This window comes from Amblyomma americanum, chromosome 1 (assembly GCF_052857255.1).
Source record: "Amblyomma americanum isolate KBUSLIRL-KWMA chromosome 1, ASM5285725v1, whole genome shotgun sequence".
Lineage (NCBI taxonomy): Eukaryota > Metazoa > Arthropoda > Arachnida > Ixodida > Ixodidae > Amblyomma > Amblyomma americanum.
This window is the reverse complement of record NC_135497.1, coordinates 183177828-183199556: the sequence shown is the minus strand read 5'-3', so window position 1 is coordinate 183199556 and position 21729 is coordinate 183177828. Positions and strand designations below refer to the sequence as shown.

The 21729-nt window shown below is 45.5% G+C and overlaps 3 protein-coding genes across 3 annotated transcripts in view; 1 reads left to right on the top strand and 2 right to left on the bottom strand.

Moving 5' to 3' along the window:
* The window catches only part of LOC144114324 (large neutral amino acids transporter small subunit 1-like), a 42833-nt gene extending 32175 nt beyond the window's left edge, over positions 1 to 10658 (top strand). The window contains exons 11-12 of the mRNA XM_077647976.1: positions 3543 to 3717; positions 7530 to 10658. Coding sequence (XP_077504102.1) covers positions 3543 to 3717; positions 7530 to 7594 — 240 coding nt within the window. The 3' untranslated portion in view covers positions 7595 to 10658. The remainder of the gene's footprint in view (positions 1 to 3542; positions 3718 to 7529) is intronic.
* Positions 10659 to 13103: 2445 nt separating this feature from the next.
* On the bottom strand, positions 13104 to 15068 carry LOC144115084 (uncharacterized). The gene has a single exon (XM_077649236.1). It carries the CDS (start codon positions 15066 to 15068, stop codon positions 13104 to 13106), a length of 1965 nt encoding a protein of 654 aa, XP_077505362.1.
* A 53-nt stretch (positions 15069 to 15121) lies between these two features.
* Positions 15122 to 16756, bottom strand: LOC144115080 (uncharacterized). Its single transcript, XM_077649223.1, has one exon. The coding sequence runs from the start codon at positions 16754 to 16756 to the stop codon at positions 15122 to 15124; it is 1635 nt and encodes a 544-aa protein (XP_077505349.1).
* Between the last annotated feature and the right edge of the window lie 4973 nt (positions 16757 to 21729).

Below are 21729 nucleotides of genomic sequence, written 5' to 3'. Positions count from 1 at the left end.
TTTACATGTTGCACTGCAACCAGACTCTAATGCATGCCAAAATAGAGGGCTCCGGATTTACTTCGACTATCTAATATTTTTTCACTGTGCACCAACATGTCATTACTCCAGTGATTTCAAATTTCTCCTATTAAAATGTGGCCCGATGACCAGAAATTGAGCCAATGGACTATTACTTAGCTACAGAATTTTGTGCCTGCTGAGTTGTGGTGGATACTGCACCATTTATAATATACGCAAAAAAGATTGAAAGGTGCACTCTTTTATACTGAGGTGAAAGTAAGCATGTTATATATATATGAACAAAGGCACTTGAATAGCCATTAAAAATTATGGGGGCACCTAAGCAATTCTTGTGTAAATTTGAGAGCAAATGTGACTGGCTAACTGGATTAGTGGACACCTCAGTCGGGCTGTGAGTAGGGGGTGGCATCCACCTATATATTGAGAAAGTTATGTGCCTTTCCTTTTTTTCAAAACAAGTGGAAGGTTTAGACTCCATTTTTGATTGAGGAAAGGAAAGGCGAATAACTGGCTCCCAGGGTCAGTGGACACCTCAATCTTGCTTTCAGGTATGTGGCAGTGGGGATGATGGTGGCCTATTGCTCCAGGAGGGGTGATGACATCATTTGCGCGCTGTGTTTGGACTGGGGTTTCTGATGATGGCGGCGTTTTCGCGCAATGAGCCGAGTAATGCTCTCGCAATAAATAGGTATGCTCTTTGCAAAATAGAAAGTGTGTAGTAGTTCAGAGAACTAGGACTAACTCCTTTCATTACCTCAGGGACAGCATATGCCTACTGTGCTTTTCACAGTTACTTTCGAAAAGCATAACCAATAAGTAACAGCTAAAATGAATAAGTTATTTTGATATTGAAGTCCACATTTCTCACCTTGCTTTTAACTGCTGACCTGTTAAAATTGCCATCGTTGTGATACTATTCAACTGAGGTAATTACAGCATAGCACGTCAGTGTCATGTAGGTTCCATGTTGGATACCTACTATGATGTAGGCGTGGTGGCTCACTGGCTCTGCTGTTTGGCTGCTGATCCCAAAGTCACAGGATTGAATCCTGGCCATGCATTTTAATGGAGGCAAAATGCAAAAACGCCCGTGTACTGTGCGATGTTGGCGCACATTAAAGAACCCCAGGTGCTCTAAATTTATCTGGAGCCCTTTACTACGGCGTCCCAAATAGCCGATGTGTTGCTTCAGGGTAAATTTTGCATACCAATACCAACCCATACTGATACCTATGAATAGTGTGTATTTTGCTTCTGGCTCTTCAGAATCAAGACTGAAATTTTAGTGTCAGAATTCGGCTACAGTAAATATTTGGAACATGATGGTGCATATGATGCTCTCTCCCTGCAAACCATAAACATACCTGCAACAGACTGATTCAGTCTACATGTCTATTTCTTAAGGTATAGCACCTTTTTTTAGAAAAATTTTATTTCAGCAGAACGGGAGCACATGATACTAGACAACTTTAAATTTTTTTTTGGTAGATCTGCTGAGGTACCTGATAGGTATCCACCTCATCAACTTGAGAGAAAAATTGAAGGTCTACTTTGGGGCTTAGTTGTTGATGTCCTGGGAATGTTTATACAAATGTACATTATTTAACGGATGTACAGCTCACCATAGAGGTGAGGAATGAATAAATCTAAAAAATCTGATTTTACCTTGACGACCTATTGCTTGCCTTTTTAATAAGCTTGTTTTTCAGTTGCAAGTAGCAATTGAAACAAATCTGAATAATCTTAATTGGATTTTAGATTCTATTATGGTATGTTCAATTGGGTTTAGTTGATTTAAAAAGAAAATTGGTTGATGAAACCCACTCCCGAATGTGATAGCGCCTGTTTTTGCACCATCATTGATCCAAAATACATCGCATTGATGTATAGCATTGTCATTTGATAGATGGTAGAATGGATTAGCAATGCACGCACAAGGTCCATGAGCTACTTTTGAGCTCTTCAGTGTTTCGGCACTGCTGTGGCCTTCAACTGATAAACCACGATGGATGGACCTATCCAACTGCATATAGCACAAAGAACTAATAAATAAGCATGACATTCATGTGTGCAATTTTTTACTCGACAGTTGTTCACTATTCTACATAAGAACATCCTTCTTAAGCAGTGTGCCTATGCAGCATTTTACCTATGTATGCTTATGTAGCTTTTTTCACCATTTCCTCGGGAATATGACAGGCAAGTTGCATTTCATTTATGTGAAGCACATAATTATGATGTGAATTGGTTGGTTACTCTCTCAGAAAAAAATTTAACTAAATGGTGCACTATTTGTGCACTTGTAAGCATTAATGGAAGTAAAAAAAAAATGTTTCATGAAGTAGGAACTTTCAGCTCTTCTTTTTAGTTTATAATCTTGTATTCCTACAGTTTCTTCTGCAGCTTAGGGGCTACCGAAAAGATGCATAGCATCTCTCCAGTCGTTCATGTCAAATTTTAACCCACTTTTGCATCTGCATTTCACAACACTTTTGCATTTGCACTTTGTGGCAACACTGTTGCATCTGCGCTGCAGAGCTCACCCTTATAACTGTCCCAAGTCTCAGCTCACCCCGAACAGATTTCGATTTCACATAGAAGCAGAAAGATGAGGGGCTCATTAAGTGCATCTGTGAAAGCATCTAGAGAACATACATTTTTCAGTGCACAAAGCTGAAGACACTGTATGGAAATAAGCGGATATCATATGCTCATTGCAGAGGGTTGTTTTTATTCAAATGTTGATTTAAACCGCTCTTAGCACTTCTTATTCTTGACATGATTGTATCAAACAGTATGCAGGCTAATGACACCCTCCTCCTGGGCTCTTGCATATTTAAAATGGCCACTGTGATATTGAGTGACTATTTTCTCAGTATGTAAAACAGGCAGGTCTTGCACCCATGTGGAAATACTGCTTTGGAGATTGTTATTGAACGCGAAGAATTAATCGTAATACTTGAGGAAAAAAATCTGGTTTGGTAAGTAGTTTTTCAAGGTAACCTGCCATTTCGATGCTGTCTGGGAATACTGACCAATAACAAGGGCATTTTTTGTCCCACACAAAAACAAGCGCTAATGGTGAATTGTCTTTTGCTGCAAAAAAGCCCCAAAAGAGCCCAAATTATGGAAATTTTGACTGAATAACGTGATTTGTTTCCAGATTTGAAGTTTAAAAAACATCGCCTGATTTTTACCCCCTGAATTCCAGAAAAATTAAACCCAAAAATGAAGGGCTTTATGTATATATGACTATGCTTAGTGTACATGAATACATGGCCGCATAGGTTGGAGGGTAGGTTATTCCTGTCATCCAGGTGATCCTGGAAGAATAGGAGGATGAAGAGGAAGTACTAGCAGATGGAGAAGATAGCCTCTATAGTATACAGGAGCTTCTTTAGAGAATTTCTTAAAGTGAATTTGTTCAGCAGTGGCACCAATCTTTTTGTGTGTGTTTATTTGCAAATATTTTTGTTCTCTGTTTTGGGCGTGATTTACTGACAACTTTCGCCATGCAGGTGAACATTATTCTGCCGGTGGTGTTCCTCATCTCGCTGTTCCTCGTGGTGCTGCCTTTCTCCAGCCAGCCCCTAGAAACATCCATTGGTGCAGGCATAATGCTTTCTGGAATTCCAGTTTACTTTCTCACCATCTACTGGAAGGATAAACCTCTTGCATACAGGAAAACAATTTGTGAGTGTCCACCTTCTGTAATTTGGGTACAGGGAAGATGGCGTTGTTCTGGGAAAGAGATGCACAGTAGGCCATTAGGCTGTGTAGTAAAACTTCGGCATTTTAAATACGTTTTGTTAAAGTGCATGTCACTATGCCAGGCAAACTATTATGCTGAATTGTTGTAACCGCTAGAAGTAACTTCGCAGAGCACAGAGCAGGCGAGAAGCAGGTGGAATTGATTTCAATCCTGAAAAATATTGATTGTTGTATGGGAAAACTTTAGACATTTGCTGGCATGTTTTTGTTGCAAATGTCTTATTTTTGCAGCCAGGAGCAAGTGCTTGATGATAACATTAACTGGTGCCTGAAAAAGATATCTGAGCCAAACGCACATTTTTTGAATACCCTAGCTATCATATGTGGCCTCCTTTTCCTTTAAAGTAGAATGAATGTTCCACACTGTGTTCAGTCTTACAAGTTTGCAGAATTGTACTGAAAAGGCTGCTGAAGTTTTTTTATTGCAAGCAAGTTTGTTCCCAGTCAAAATATTACCAGAACATTTTACAGGTCTTATCTGATACGTGTTAGTGAGCACAGGAACTATGAATAATAAAACGGTGTGACAGAGTGGGATATGCTTTCCTGAGCCCACGAGGTCAGCTATGCATATACACGAATTATGCTGAACTTAGGGCTCTTTTCTTTCTGAAGAAATACATAGAAAAACCTATGTTGATAAATGTGGTGTTGTCATTGCATTGTTAATAACAATGAAGTCTGTGACATGGTGAATAATGTGGTACGAAGACTAATGGAATCAGTCTCTCAAAAAACCATTTGCCCATATCAAGGGAACTTCATATTCTTAAAGGTGAGAGTAGTAGTTGCAGTGTAATTTTTTGCTGACGTAATTTAAAGGACTCAGTGCCACTAGCAAGGTGTATTGTTAGTTTGTTTCTGGTGGGTTCAAGCTTATAGCTGCCCGCAGATAGTGGAGTGCATGCAATATGTAAGCATTGGCTTGGATTTTACTGCAAAACAGAAGTTCAAGTTTAGCACTGGCACAAATAGTAAGTGCCTATATTTTTTCAGGCTTTATGATGACAGAAAATTAATTATCAATAGATTTGTATTCACTAACAACTTTTGTCAAACTTTACTCATATGTGGCTGCACTATGCTGTGGCAAATAAAAATAGCTGCTGGTTAATAAAAAACAAAACTGATGGCCCAGATACTTCATGACCCTTAACAAGAACTGAGCATGGAGAGATTCACAAGCATCCTTGAGAATCAAGCACTAATACTTTGCATACTGGCAATTCTTGAAGTGCATTTGAGTTGCTAAAGGCCTCTAAATTTTTCTGTTTGTGAAGCTTTCAGGTGTACATATTGCATTTATGATTGTATACAAAGTATTTGCATTTGATGATACTGGATAATATGAGTTGACTGAAGATGCCTGCCTTTGTGTTCACTCTCTTAGAATGTGCTGCAACTGTAAAAATCGTTACTAGCATAACTTATGTGGAAATGATATGCAACAGAAATGATACTCTGCATTGATGGAGGTTTTTATGCACAAAGGAATCATATTACTGGGAATTTGTGTTCAAATGTCTGTAACATTAGAAAATGAATGCAGGTTAAAAGGTTCTTGCATTGTTTTCATATTAAGTCAGTTTCATTGGAGCCTACTTGACATTTATCATGTACTTTAGTATTCACTACCTTATTGTGGTCAAGAATGAAGTTTGTATGTGCTTGGCAACGTGCATAGGCACTGTGTCTGTTCAAGAACCTACTTATCCAATTTTATACTAACCTGAGTAATTAGTAATGTTTTCTCTCTTTTTCCTTGGACATATTGCATGTGAGAAATGGGATGTAAACTACTCCGGCAAAATTGCTAGTAACTATAACAGCTACAACAAATACATGGTTTTTGGTGATCTTTAACTTCTATATGGTAGTGCATACATCTGGATGAAATTCTTAAAATATTGAAGATAGGTTTTATTAATCAGCATCATTTTCATGATGCAGTATTTCCTTAAAGTTTATTTTGCATTAATAAGTAGGTCGGAATGCATATATGTTTGTGAATATATTGTATTGTTTTGTTGAAAACTTTGTACAGAATAAGACATGGAAAAACAATGCTTTTCGAAAACACCAACATAATTTCCCATAGTCTCATCCATACAGAGCTTGGCCATGAGAATTTTCACACTTGTAGTATTAATTTTCAGTATACATTCTGCACCTAGTGCATAGTGTGCAGTGCACAATTTTGCGTGAAAAGATTTGTATTCACTAGATTGTTTGCATCCGGTACATAGTCCGTAGCTGGCATATAATCTGCACCCGAAGCATATAATCTCTTTGGGATTTTCGTGCTATATTGGGCGAAAATGCTGTATAGTCCCCACTTATAGAAAATACTCAATACCCAGAATTTGAACCTTTAAACATGTGTAGTCTACGTGTGGTATACTGGTATTTTCCGTAATATTATTTTTACTTATTCACATAGTCAGCCAGAGTACCAGTGCATTTAATTTCAGTAGTCTGCCTTTGCATGACGCCTGTTTGTTTTTAAAAGAATGAATTCTAGCTGACTTATTTAGCAAATTTGTCAGGTAGCTGCATTTAATATTCTCAAGGAAATTAAAATTGTAAGCCATATGCTTAAAAAAGTAGTGCTGAATTACTTTTGTAGAAAAAATGCATCACCAACTAGCCCTGCGACTTGTTTTGCTTTTTGAGCTTATCTAAAGTCACACATGAGATATTGGTTGCGTGGGTTGAAGCAGAAAATTGTTCATTTTGCACATATAGATGTCAGCCAAAGTGTGAAGAGAATGCACTACTGTTTTACACGAGAGGCTTTTTGGCTTGAACGTGACATAAAAAAAGGCAGTGTTTAGTAATTGATGCTGGCATACTTATGGGCTTTTATGCTATTATAGCGATTACAATTTGTGGTTAAAATTTTACCAAGGATAAAAGTTGCTTTTTTAAAGAAAAAAATCAATGTAGAAGCAATTACTGTTAAAATATAAACACTTGGGGATAGAAACTGCAACTACGGCCTTGAGAAAGGTACATAAACCTGCTGATGTAGGTGCTGGGCCTGGTAGTTATATGCTGACATTAAATGCCGCCGGGACTCTTGCCAAGTTTTTTTTTTTTTTTTTCTCTGACTCTGCAGCACAAAGAACCAATGATAATTGTGTACAGCCAGGCTGGAATGCAGCATAAACAGTGCATGTGAACAAAAAAAAATATTTGATGTGTGCTTTTAGCTGCAGTGTACAATTAGCATGATTCATGTTTCTGGGCAAAGGATCTACTGAAGTACATATTCATAAAGCTGTTGGAAAGTAATATCTCACTGCAAAGTAGAAAAGTATGGCTTAATGAGTGTTTGTGTTTTATTCTGGCTTTACTGCACTCTTTGAAAGGCTCTTGTGATAGTTGCCAAAGTAGATACTTTTTCTGGCTGTTACCTAGTCTCATTGTATGCCATGTATAATGTTGCTGAATGGTGATATTTTAAAGAGAAGGTCAGCTACATTTACTTAAACCTAAACATGCCTTGCAAGCAAAATAAAAAAAGCGGTGTCACAATCATGGTATATGGCTGAGGAACTTTGAGGCTAATTCTTTGAAATGAGAATGATGTGGCCAACCATCATTACAAAAGAACTTTATGCTTAAGGTTTGTGTTCTTGGATGTTTTGGAGTGCATATAGAAGGCTTCTCAATAAAAGTATTGCAGTGTTTAAAATGTGATGATGTAGCATTTATTATATCTCTGATTGCAGATGTGGTGACAGAGTATGTGCAGAGAATATTGTACAGTGTACCCCAAGAAGACAAGGTGGGATAAATGAATAACAGCACACATTCTACAGAGCAAGAATTTCCAGGAAAGATGCATTCATCACTTGGAACATGTTCTCATCTTACTTGAAATTACCATCTTTATGAGGCACATGTTATGCTAGTCTTGAAGAGCATAACTCTTTGCATGAACACTTTTTACACATATTTTATATTCCATGATATATTCAATGGTTTGTCAGAATGTGGTTCAGTGTAGAAGAAAAAAAAATGCCAGTGGAATGAACTTCAAATAGTGCTTTTTATTTCTTATAATCATTACCTTGACTTGTATTTGGTTATGTGCAAAATGTGAGTGATGATGTAAGAGCTTTTTTCTTTTATTTGTTTATTTTGTCTCTGACTTTGTATGCAGCATTTCGGAGTTCTAGTGCTTCAGTTAATATAGTATACATTTGTTATTGCTTGTTGACAGCATGGAAGGGTGCTGGAAATGTTGCATCTGAGGTGAAGAAGATTTGTAAAGAACATTTTTTGTGTCATAGTCTATTGTACTTAAGTTGGTCTGTTTGAAAAAAGCTCAGGTGTCCAAAAGACATTTTTGCAAGTTTCACATTATTGTAATGTGAAAATATTAAGTTCAAGACAGAGCGCTTCTGATGTTAGTGTTTACATGGTGGCACTTCGTTGTGTGCTTGTATATATGACTAGATTATTAGATTTCATTTGAAGGAAATGGGGGAAAGATAGGGCCCTATGCTTGTGATTTCACCTTGATTCTATTTAGACCGTCTGGTGACATCTGCGAGGTGTTTTTTTCTTAACTATAATAATTCTTTCGCGTTGCTCCCTATGAGGCCATGAATTTTTTCGTAGGTGCCAGAGCTGTTATATCTAGGTGCATAATGTAATGGTACTGTTAATAATTTGTGGCCGCGAATGCAATTAGGCTAATATGCAATCCTGTCACACATATTTCACTGTGTTTATATAGTTCATAGGAATAAATTAAGTGGCAACTACGTGTGTACCAGATAGTTTTGTTCACATTTCCACATACTTTTCAAAAGCCTTTTTTTTCTTGGCTTAAGATAAATAGCAGGTACAGTAATATTAATGTCACCAGAAGCAGTTAATTTTTCTGTGCAAATGTTGCAGCAAATTGTCCAGATAACAGCAGTTACTTAAGCTAGCTCTTCTGAACTGAGTTATGCCATAGTTCGTGTTTTGTTGCTGGGCATTAAAATCAGACATAACGTTGGTTTTAATGTGATCGAAAGGTCGCAATGATTGTTCCCTCGTAACTGTTACCTTGAAATGTATGTGTGGGCTGAGGGGCATTTGTGAAATAGATGCACCTGTTGATGCTTCCAGCCACTGCACAGTGTTCAGTACTGAGAATTTACACGTTGCCATGGATGGGAATCTAGCGTGTGTGTGTGGGTAGATGTGCTAAATCATCTGTACCGAGCCAAATCTACTCGTGGATGACTTTTTGTGGTTATGCAATGGAAGCCATGAGCATGATGTGATGGCTTTGACATGCTCGCACACCAAATGAAGTCCTACAAGCTGGTAGCTCGCACTCATAGCCTCCATTGCATAGCCAAAGAAAATTGTTCACAAGTTTAGCACAGGTATGTGGTGTAGTTCTTACTTTCCCGTTCTTTATTTCTGAAATGGAGGAATGGTTTTCATGTTTTGCAGAAGACTTAAAAGGGCTGTTGTGCGAGTTTTGGCAGTTATAATTTCAGGTTTATTAAATACTTCGCCAAACGTTGCATTGTGCAGTGGTTCAAAACTGGGGAAGCTCACTGTTGCAAATTTCAAGTCTAGCAGCCTGTGGCGCCATCTCCTGTGGGTAAATGAAGGACAAGGCATTGGTCTTGACATGCATAAAAAGTTTCAGGGTGCTGCAGGCAGCAAATATCATAGCTGCTAATCTCTGGAGTATGACCACTGGGTATGCGCGGATATTGGACTGCAGTTTTTCAATAGGTATTGTTAAGAGCCTCTAGTTCATTGTGAGTGCGGTGGTGCATGTGGACTGATTGCTGTAGCATGGTGAGTCGCGCTTCTTATTGGGAACACTATGTTGTGGCTGTTCCTGTATTATAAAAATCCTTGCATTGAGAGTGTGTTGGCTGTCAACTGCAACATCTGCCCACATATTGAAAACTGAGAGGCCACATTTCAGAACTTTTTATTTAGACATGTTTGTGTAAACTTGTGGTGATGTATGTACTTTTAAATATTTGGATAGTGTTTGCCACGAGCAGTTATTGACTTGCAGATGCGAAAAATTTTGTTTTGATGTAGTTGGATTGTCAACGTGTTTGCGTTATGCTGCCGTATTTTGACATTGTTTTTTTTTTCTAGTTGTCAGTGATATTTACTATAAATGAAAGGTTGGTGTAAATTTCCATCTATGCTGGAAGTTATGAATGCGTATGTCATCTGTGCTGTCAAATATTCAGATTTAGTGTGCACAAGATACATGAAATCCAAAGGGACCATGCGAATGTGAATTTATTTTGATTTTTGCTTCCTGAGCTCTGTTGCCAAAGTGAAATGTGTGGCTTGTGAAAACAAGGTTGTGTTGGTTTTGTATTGCTTTTTATAATTTCAAGTGGTCCTTGCCTTATGGGTAAGAGTAACTGTTCATACGAATTGAATTGAGTTTACATTGCTCGAGTGTCCAGCATTCTTTACATGCTCGCTGAAAATGTGTGAGCATGGCTATCACTGGAACCTGGAAAGTATCACAATCAGTAGACAGCTCCAGGCTATGTTGGACTCTTGTTGTTGTTGCCAGGTTTGTCTCAGCACAGCAAATGAAGGCAAGCTTGACACATTGGAAGCACAAAAACATCCACACAGAAACTCTAGTTTTCTATTGTGTGGTTATAGTGGAGAATAGTACCACTGATGAATGACAAGGCAGGCAAAAGGATGAGTTCCTTTCAAGTCCTATTGTGTACTATGCAGCGAATTGCTTTTATTAGACATCTAAAGTGACATCTTACTTCAAATCTGTACTTGTTGAACCAGTAGCATATCTGATAATGCCCCCAGCACGCATGGAAATAAAATACTTCAATTTGAAATAATTACTATCATGGACTGGCATGTACTTCAGGGAGTAAAACATTCTAACGATTTATGACTTATTTCACCAACATGAACTGGACTTGATGTTCCTGCTTAACTGGAACATGGGATTTTACTCCTGTGCTTTTCTGCCACATTACCTATTGCAGATAAAATGGCACTTGCAGACTGTACCTTGCAGTTTAGTTGACCTGCTTAAAGGTAACTGCTTTTAAACTGATGGCAATTAAGGGTGCACAGCATCTTGCATGAGAATGACATTCTATGAATAAAGCAGACTTGAGTGGTACCTGTTTTAGAAATACAAAAAGGGGCTATGTCAGTGTTTCAACAGCCACTTGGCACATTGTTCGATTCAGAGGAAGGTCGAATTTTCCGCTAGTTAGTAACACATTGAGAGGCACAGCTTGCATAGAGGCAAAGGTGAAACACGGGATGCCTGTCCTTCCTTTTTTCTCATCCTGTTCTTCCTTCCTCTCGTTTGCATTTCACCGCTGTGCCTTTCTGCCGGTATCTTCGATTCTGGTTTGGCACTTCATGTTACTTAATTTGTTTTGACACTTGCTTTCACCTCCACAAATTTTATGGTGCATTAGGGCATTTTTAAAACCTTAACTAATCCCACTTCTGCAGTGCAAATGTTAATGTACAAGAAAACATAATGGAAACGGGAAAGTTTTCCGATTGCATCGTGACAGCCACAGGCTCAAGCAAGTCGTAGCTGGCTGAAGTGCAATAATTGTGCCCAGCGATGCACACTGAAACGTAGCCGCTGCGAACACACATGTTCGCTGGAAACGCACTCTGCCGGGATATGGCCGCGTGAGAAGAACTGGCCAATGCGTGGCGCGGCGGCGAATACAAAATAGTTGCGGTGCTTTCCACGTTCCAGTTACTTGCTTTTAGCAGCCACCCACACCTCCATGCACACCTCGCATGACCCTGGTGCGGATTCTGAATACTGCTGCGATGGCATCCAGTGGGACAGTACTTCGCGTGTGTTTTGTTGCGCGCTAATGCGTTTCCTTGTTGCTGTAAACAAGACAGACTGTCCAAAGGTATGTAACACTTGCCGAATGGCTTGCCAGTTGGCATGCTGGAGCCTTCATAGGCCTTGACAAGTGCCTGCAGAGTTTTCGCTGTAATATTTCCTGCGCTTCAAGTTTAGCTCCTTGCAGTTTTCAGCAATGCTGGAAGATGTGTGTTCATGCGAATCACACTCCCTGCCTACTTGGTTTCTCCTGCCCCTGTCTGTCCCTGTGTTTTAATACATAATGATGCGTGCCTTCTGTTTTGATAATGCTGTCATGCATGAGAGGCTGTTGTTTCTGACACATGGGAGCACTCTATTTTTGATAGCACACTTTGTGTGCTGTTGTTGCTGTTGGAAATTTCTGGGTGAGCAAGTTTTGTGCGTGGCTGCATGACCACTGTCTTGTTGTACTGCCGGGTACCACACGGTAGCATTGTGCTGTGTGCCGTAAAACGTGGTTTAACGAGGGCATATGCATTTGATTTCAGTACTTCGCTTAGTTGTATTCACATTGCTACCAAGGGTGCCTTGTATATAATGAGAGGGGGAGTTTGTGATGAGCAATTTCATTTGCAGACGTGAATCATTCTGGGATGTGGCAAATGAAGGGAATAAACTTCTGCAACAAATATTTTTGGGCACGAATTTCTTGCGACTTTCACTCGGTTGTATAATGACTGCTCTAACGGGTACAGTAAGATGCATTCACTCGCGACGCTGTGATATCTGGGTTGGTTAGGTTGTCCCCGTTGTATATTTGTGCCTTCATGGCAGAGTTGAGCGTGTCAGTTTTACGCCAGCAGCAGTAAGGGAGCTAGGATGGCCATCGTGATGATGCTGGGCATCGATTGACGGTGACGCTGCGTTTTTCTCGTGCTGGCGTTTCTGCGAGGTGAAGGGTGGCGGAAAGCCGGTGGGAAACGGCTGACGAGGAAGGAGGAGGAGGTGGCGGCGGCGCGTTGAGTCTTTTGTTGTTTCTCTTGTGAGTCGCACACCCTCATCTCGCTGCCATCTCTTTCCCTCGCTTCCTCTTCTGTCTCCCGCTTCACTCTTTCTGTTGAGCTTTTCTTTGTCTTCTCTTTTGGCTCGCCGGTTCTCGCTCACTTCCTCTCTGTGTGCACTTGGTTTTTGTCTTTTGTTTTACGTGTTAGCGCAACCGCTCCGCTCCTCCCTCGCGCTTCATCTCTCGTTCTCCCTTGACTTTTTTCCTGTCTCCTGCTTCTCTCTCTCCATCAATTGTCGTCTGTACCTTTCTTTCCTCCTCCGCATTTCGCTCGCCCCCTTTGCTTGCATTTTTCTTTTTTCCAGCGAGGTGCGTTTCTGCTCTCGCCGTCTCCCGCGGTAGTAGTAGAAAACTTTATTCACAAGGAAAATAAAAGACACTAGGAGAAATATACAATGGGTGGTGTCTTCATTTCAAGACTCCACTGGCCTTGGCCGCCGCTCTAGCCTGCGCAACGAGTGTGCGCTGCTGAGCAAGCTCCGAGCTGAGCAGAGAGGTCTCCCATTGCTCCTTCGTTCTATGTGTTGTGATGTCCGGGGGTTTCGGGCCCTTACATCCCCATGTAATGTGGTATGCATCGGGCCGGTCTTCGCACCACGGGCATTCGCCTCTGTAGCGCTCGAGGAAAATGATGCTGTATTTATAGAGATTGGGGAAAGTATAGGTCTGGAGTTGCCTCCAGTCCCAAGCTTCCTGAGCGTTAAGCTTCTTATGTGGAGGGGGGAAGTGCTGTCGTTGTGTTCTTAGGAAGTGGAGTCGTGTGTTGTAGGTGATGGGAACTTCGGGGAGAAAGCTTGAGGCGGGGTTGGAGCCCGCTCGGTTGGTATGTCCTCGAGCTAGTGCGTCTGCGACCTCGTTGCCCTCTAATCCCGCGTGACCTGGCACCCACGTTATCTGATGTCTTAGGGAGGAATGGGCGCTCATAGAGTTGGTTACTATGCCCAACAGCTTTTTGGGTATTCTGCCTGCAAGTAGGAGCCGACAGACTGCTAGGGAGTCGGTCATAACGTGTACACCCTGGTTGCGGGCGTCGCCATACTGGATCGCCAGCAGGATTGCTGCCACCTCTGCTCCCGTGATCGTCGTGTGCTTCAAGGAGGCGCTGACAACCTCGTTGTGGGAGGAGTTCACCGCAACTGCCGTCGCCCGCGCGACCTCGCTGTGTGTTGCCGCGTCGACGTACACCGTGTGGGGGCTGCGTGCCGCTGTCCGCTTCAAGTAATCTATTCTGGCTGAGCGTCTGCCCGACCCGGCTCCGCTCGACATGTTTTTGGGAATCGGGGAGATGTGCACCCGCGAGCGATATGTTGTTGGGAGGTTGGTCGTGCTCTGTATTATCTGGACGTCTGCCGGGTAGCCCACCCGCTCCAGAGTTTGCCTTCCGGTGTCCGTGCGAAGGAGGCGTGCACGTTGCGAGAGGAGAACAGCCTTCTGGATCTCCTCGAATGAGTTAGAGAGGCCGAGGGCCTCTAGTTCGGCGTTTGAAGTGTAGATAGGAATGCCCAGCGCATATTTGTACGCAGTACGTAACATGGCATTGACTTTGGTTAGTTCTTGTCTAGTTAATTGCAGGTACGGTAGGCCGTTAGAAACGCGGTTCACCACAAGTGCTTGGACGAGGCGTAGCGTGTCCTCCTCGCGCATGCCTGTCCGGTTGCGTGCCACTCTTCTGATCATTTTGGCGACTTGCTGTGTTATGGTGGATAACAGCTTGATAGCGTGGGTGGCTTTTCGATTACTCTGGAGCCATAAGCCAAGGATGCGTATATGTCGGGTCTCTCGGACGGGGACGCCGTGTAGGAGGACCTGAATGTCTCCTGGAGAGTTGTAGTTACGTCCTTCTATGCGGATGATCTCTGACTTTTCCGGCGCACAGCGCAGTCCGCACTGGGAGGCCGTGTCCTCGACGCAGGTAGCAGCTTGCTGCAGAGTTTCTTCTTTCGTCGCCAGAGAGCCTTTAGTAGTACAGATAGTTATGTCGTCGGCGTACAGTGTAAATCCGATGTTCGGTACTGTTTGAAGGCTTCTGGCCACGCCAACCATCGCGATGTTAAAAAGGAGAGGGGAGATGATCGAACCTTGAGGCGTGCCTTTGTGCGGCATGTCCTGGGGGTCCCACCGTGTACCTCCTATGCCGATCGTAGCTGTTCTGTTCGATAGGAAATTTTGGACGTAGTGAAAGATGCGTTCCCCACAATTTAGGTTGTTCAGTTCTCTGAGGATGGCATCGTGAGACACGTTGTCGAAGGCACCTTTGAGATCAAGGGCCATCACAAGGTGCTGCTCCCCTCCGCTGGGAACGTGCGCCAGTACCTCCTCCTTGAGTAGAAGGAAGGCGTCTTGAGTAGATAGCCCGGATCGGAAGCCGATCATGGAAGGAGGGAAGAGGTTGTTGTCTTCGATATAGTTCTGCAGACGAGTTTGGATCACCCTCTCGTAGAGCTTGCCCAGACACGACGTGAGCGAGATGGGGCGGAGCGGAGCGCCTCAAGTGTGGGCAGCTTCCCCGGCTTTGGGATGACGATGATTTCGGAGTGTTTCCACTCTTGAGGGATGATATTCATTTCCCAGAGCTCATCGTTAATGTACTGAGTTAGATCCTGAATTTGGTCCTTGCCGAGGTTGCGTATTATGGCGTTGGTGATTTTGTCCGCACCTGCCGCCGTATTACGAACGCAGGATCGCGCCGCAGCGTATACTTCTGCCGTCGTTATGGGGGCGTCCAAAGCTCGATTTGGGCTGCCCTGGTAGGTAATCGTGCTAGGTGTTGTAGTCGCACTTCCTATGTATCTGTCGCGGAGCGCTGCGAGAAGAGCTGCGTCGTCACCCGGGAACAGGTGGGAAATCCGCTTGAGTGTACGGGTCCCTTCGGACTTGGACTTGGTTGGGTCTATCAAGTTTCTGAGAATTGCCCATGTCCGAGACGTGCCCAAAGTGCCTCGCAGAGACTCGCAGAACTGTTGCCAGTTCTGATGCGAGAGTTGCGTGGCGTACGTTTGTGCCTCTTCCGTGAGCTCGACTATGCGGGTTCGAAGTTGGCGGTTCAACTTTTTGGTTTTCCAACGGCGAACGAGTTTCGCGCGCTGATCCCATAACTTGAGTAGGTGCCTGTCTGCCTCAGGTGTCTCGTTTGTGTGCTGTACGACTTCGGTGGCGGTGCTGTGAGCCTGGCGAAGGGCCGCGCTCCAATCCTGGATAGATTCTATATGTCCCGTAGGGAATTCCGAATTGCGAAATTTTGGCCAGTCCGTTATTCTGGCTGGTCCAATGCTTTTCCGGATTTTGGATGAAGGGATAGGGGTGCTTAGGATGCAGTGGTCGCTCCCCAATGTTTCGATTAGGTTGGTCCACTTCGAGTGGCTTACGTTCTTGACCAGGGTGAGGTCAGGACAGGAGTCTCTAGACACGCTGTTTCCCTCTCGTGTAGGCAAGACAGGGTTAGTTAGAAGTTCCAGTCCTAGCGTGTGTATCGCTTTCACTATAGACTGACCTCTTGCCGTGTTATCGCAATACCCCCACTCTCTGTGGGGTGCATTGAAATCTCCTACGATCACGAACTGATTACACTGCGCTTTGTGAGAGGCAGCCAATAGTAGGTCTGTAAAGTCCCCTTTCCTAGGCTTGGGGGGCATGTAGACGTTTATGACAAAGGTGCTTGCTCGGCCGCGCTTGTTGGGCACAATCTCGACCGTCAAGTGTTCGGCGTCCGGTACTGGCAGGGCGTGCTCGACCACAGTTACATCTTTTGCCACTAGGATGGCAACCGATGGCATCAGGGGCTGACTAATCGTACAGTATCCCGCCAGCGTCGGGGCCTTATCGGCTCCCACTTCCTGCAGGCAGATAAGGTCTGGACGGATTGGAGTGGTGGCAATGAACTGTTTGAGAAGACCCGCTTTGCGCTTGTAACCTCTACAATTCCACTGCCAAATTTCTATGTGTTCTGCATTTTGGCTGCTTTTAGGGTGCGTGCCCATCTTGGACGTGTCGGAATGACGTGCGACCCGCATCGCTGCTGACTGAGCTGGTGCGACTGCGTAACTGCGAGGGGCCCTGGCCATGTTCGTCCGACGAGGCTCGTTTACGGTATTGAGTTTGAAGCGCCTGGATGGCAGTTGTGTGCTGATTGAGAATAGTCTCATGTCGCGCGAGTGTATGGTGAATGGTTTCTATATTCTCTGTTAGTGTTTGGAGAAGTGTGGACATTGAGACCTGCAGAGAGTTCATTATCCGTTCTTCAGTGTCGCGGATCATTTGGACGGTTACGGATTCTGTCGGTTTTGCGAGGGGTGGCTCTGAGTCTTTATGTGGGTGCGAAGGTGTTTTGTTTGTTTGGTTCTGTTTTAGGACCTGTTCTGATTTGCCCGTTAGGACCTTAATTTTCGTGTTTTGGTCGGTTATCTTGGCGCTTTGCGACGCAATGGTAGCCCGCAGCTATTCGAAACGGGGGTCGTTTGAAGGAGCGGGAGGTCCCTGCACTTTCTCTGCCCAGCTCACTTGCTTTTGGCCTTGCGGTGGCGTCTTCTTATTTCGTTTTCCCTCGTCCGCGGCCGGAAGGGCTGGGGGCGGGACTGGTGTCTTCGTCCGGGGTCTGGAGTTGGAACGGCTCCGTGAGCGGCTGCTGCTCTGGTTACAACCTGTAGTCTCCTCGTCGTCCGATGAGAACCATCTGTTGTTGTAGATCCTGGGTCCCGCGTCTTTACGGGACTGGTGAGTCATCTTCTTGGCGCCTTTGTTAGTAGCGGGTCGTGGTGTTCTGGCTGGTTTTAGACGTTTTAGGCACTCCCGGGATCCCGTCTCGTGCTGGCAGGCGCACAGTCCGCACTTGGGTTGGCACTGGTGTGTTATGGGCGGGTCCTGGGCCCCGCATAGGCGGCAGACTCTAACTTTTGGTGTCGGGCAGACGTCCGGGCAATGTCCGGGTTGCATGCATATATGGCAGAATTGCCTGGCTGGCCTGTACGTGAAGCACGGGTATTCGCAGCCGTCGTAGTATACGGATCGGGGGAGTTGGGTTCCTTCGAGCGTGAGAAGGGCTGTCGTTGAAGAGCCGAGGATTCTGGCGTCTAACAGTTCGATACGGTTGTCCCTGATGCGCACCCCCGCCATGAGGGTGTCGCGTGTCTCCTGGGGATCGAGTCCGTGAATGACCCCTCGGAGTGTGGTAGCTGGAAAAGGGACGTACGCTCGCACGGGGTGGGGGCTCTTGTCCAGGGTGAGGTGGGTGATCTTACAGAGCTCCGCCGCTGTTTCTTCGTGCAGGGTGCTGATTACGAGGATTTTGGACCCGACATGAGGTCGGAGTATGTATTTGCCTTTCACCTTGGTCGGGTCTCGGCAGGAATGAACGAGCGCTGCCGAAATGACACGGGTCGGGTAGGTCTTGAGCGCTAGCCCACGTGTCGGTCGGATGACGACTTTTATATCATTTTTTGGAAGGGGTTGAAGCTTGGGACGGTGAGTGCCCGGTGGACGGATTGCGTTCGATGACTGTCCTGACGTGCTCGGCGGGTTTCCACCCACGGAGGCAGAAGAGTCCGGAGTGGATGGATTCTGGGCTTGCCTGGCCTGTCTGCGGAGCTTCTTTGCCCGTCGCTTGTTGAGTGCGTGCTGCCAGCCTGGACCACCGCCAAGAGGTGAGCTCGCATTCTCCACGGACGAAGAGGACAGAAGATCCTGGTTCTGCGGGGAAGTGTCACGGGAATCCATTTCGGAGTCGTCGTGCAACGGGTTTGGAGAGTATGCATTCGGGTAGGTGCCGCATAGCGGTGTCGCACCGCTCGACGACGACCCAGTGGCCATTTGGTGGTCCTGTAGCCTCACAGGAAATCAGTTCGATGAAAATCACCAACACGAAGCTCGAGAACGAGGGGCGCGAGGCGAGCGGAAGGCCCTCATCTCTCCCGTGGTGTCGGTCCTCCCCCTACTCCCTCTGTCCTCCCTCTTCATTTCGTTTTTTTTTCCTCCTCCGCCTCCTTCCTCCTCTTTCTGCTTCCCCGTTCGCTTCGCGTCCTCTCTCGCTGCTGTCTTTTCGTTGTTCGCTTCTTCTACGCGCGGCCTTTCGCGAGGGGCTCGCCTTCAGCACACGGCGGTGCGTCATTGGTTTGCAGCGGGATCCGCTTTTTTGCCTCCCCCCCCCCCTCCTCCTTTGTCTCTTTCGGAAGGGCTGGGAGGGGGTATCCATGAGAAGAGACGAGGGGGATGTGGCAGGAAGGGCACGGCCAGGTTGCGTGGGAAAGGGGGACCCCAGCTAGCTTGGTGGGCAGGGCGGCAGAGACGAGAGAGGAAAAGTGCTGCTGCTTGCTCGCGCTCGGGCGATTGCGGTGCGGGGCGACAGCGCGTCAAGCTGGAGTCTGCCGACGAAGCGACTGACTCGCCGAGCGGCGCGTTCTCAAGCGCAGTGACAGGGGTGGCTACATGTACTACCACATTGAGAAGTAAGTACCATGCCTCGCGAACAGTGCTGTGCTGTCTCGGCACGCATCTTGTCTGTGGCGCTGACGGGTTGCACTGGGCGCAAGTGTGCGCGCGCCATGGCCGCAAGTGTGCGCGCGCCATGGCCGCCGGCTGGTTCCAGTTACGCCGGGTTTCACCGCGTCGCGCCAGCGTGGCGCCAGAGGGCGCGACGCGTGCGACCGTTGTTTTTTTTTTTTCCTCCTCCATGCCTTTATTAGCAGGCAGCGGCGATTCGCGCTGCGCCTTGCTGGCCTTGCCTTGAGCGTTTGTCTTTACTGTCGGCAGTCGTTACTGCTAACGCAGGATTTTTATCTGCATTTAAGTTACCGCCTCCTCGTGTGTGGAAGCTCATCAAGCTGTGTGCAGCCGCAACCGAATGATCAGTCCTATAAAAGCTTCTTTGATTTCGCAAGAGCGGAGGAGTCTGAAGCTGGAGTGAAGCATGAGCTGTTAGACAGGTACAGCCTCGCCAGCGTGCCCGCTCGTGCAGATATCATTCATGTAGGGTGCAGAAGTGTTTGCTTAGTTGACCGAAACTTACCCCCGAGAAGTCATAGAGGTGTGTAGGGAGGAGCACATGCTGCTGTGTGGATGTTGATACTCGGACTTGCAGCGGAGTGGAAGCTACTACGAGCACGAGGCGACGGCTTCGACAGGTGTGCTGCTCGCACGCGCTCGTAAGCCAAGTACGCAGGTTTGCAAGTCGTTTCTTCGTGCTCGCAGCTTCCACTACTGTGAACAAGCTGCGAGACGGAGCGTACACAATGACTTCACTACCATGACCATGGACCCACGGAGAGGGACGCGCGCGAGCTCATCTGCTACATGCGCCAGGGGTAGAATTCTGACTTGCAAAAGGAAATGAAGTACCCGTCTTTGCCGCAACTTCCCTATGGCACTCTCACTTGCGAATTTCATTTATTACGTAGCAGTTCGCCTATTTCAGTTAACCACGCTCTGATGCACGATGTGATGTTACGTTCAGAAACTTCAGCTAGCAATAATCAGGAACGAAGCTAAGCAAAGCATTTCTTATATTTAAAGGCAGTCAACTTTAAGAACTTGCATCCAGAAGGCAGTAATGTTCTCTACGACTGCTTTTCGCTTGGAGGTCACACTAGCGCTCTGCGTGGGAAATTAATTTAGGTGTGTGCAAATAGTACTTTTTCGATAGCGAATCGAACACGGATAGTGTACGTAGTTTTGCTGCCGAATCGAATATGAATAGTATAGTTGAAAACTGAATCAGTACGAATCAGGTATTTGTGGGATTATTCGCTAGGCATGCGAATATTCATGGAAAACAGCGAAGCGTTACCAGCAGCGCGTAATTCATGGAATTAAAGTTGTAGCTCTAGAAAGACTCATCACTGATCTCCACTAGAGGACGCGCTACATTATGTCAGTATAGTATATTAGCTGCACGGGCGTCATTTCATAGGCATAGGAAAATTAAATTTGCCACGATCTCCGATATCGGACAAGAAGGCACGGTTTGCCAAACCTGGCTGAACTCTCGCCTCGGACAGTCTTGGAGGAAATGTGCATGAGCGTTGAGATCGCGGCAGCACATAGTTAAGCTGTGCGCCGTCGGAGTGGGCCCTGTTTTTAAAACTGTCGTCGAAAGAAACAACGGCGGTCCCTATTCGAACTTCGTGCTAGTTAATAATTAAGCGCGTTTCTTTTTATGATGTCACTGGCAGCAAGTGCCTCGTGCTGAAATGGGTGTTCGGGCAACAGTTTGCCGCATTGAAGCCAGATGTTTTTAGCATACTATACTTTTACAGCCTTCCATGCAGCATGCTGTAGGGTGGGCATCGCAATTGTTTACTTTTCTTACCCTGTGCAAGCGAGTTCTCAACGCGGCGCATCCTACTGAGCACGCTGCCGCTGTTAGACCAAGGCTTTCTTGATTTGCCAAGGGAGCGGTGGTCAACCTCTTGGAGCCACGAAAAGGAAATCTGCGATCATTGCGATTGAATAAGTTTCCACGGAGGATCCGCCTCCGGCATCTTTCACGCTTGAAAAATGGGAAGCTGTTCTCGCCAGCCCGAACCCGGACGTTCAGTCCCGGGCCACGGCAAGAACGCAAGAGGTAACCGGAGCGGCTGAAGTGACCCAAGAATATCACCATCTCCCTGACAAAATTTTCTCTCTCTCTCTCTTGAATTACCGCGTTGCCCTCGACAAGGAAGTGGGAAGGGTAGAAATTCATGATGCCTGAAGCGCTGATTTTGTAGTTTTGTAGCTCCGAGAAGAGAATGCACGCCAAAAGATTGAAATGTATGTATACAACCTCTTCGGGGGTGTGACCTGAAAATTTCTTTGTGGGGGAACCACATTTCACGTGGTTGTGTTCAGCGCTGGATTAGGGGGGGAGGGGGTGGCGCTAAGGGGGCTGCAGCCCAGGGCTTCACCTCGCACAGTAGGAGAATGTGGCCCATTTATTCTAACCTGCTTCATATATGGAACCATGGGCAACAGACTTTCGAGCGACATCTACGAAGCGAGAAAACCAGAACGAGCAGGCGGGGCCTCCCGCCTAATGTAACAGCATGTGTTTAGCCTGATCATTTGG

Excerpts from the sequence above, each read along its gene's own strand:
- LOC144115084 (XM_077649236.1), bottom strand. The coding sequence starts at position 15,068 with ATGATCGGCTTCCGATCCGGGCTATCTACTCAAGACGCCTTCCTTCTA.
- LOC144115080 (XM_077649223.1), bottom strand. The coding sequence starts at position 16,756 with ATGGCCAGGGCCCCTCGCAGTTACGCAGTCGCACCAGCTCAGTCAGCA.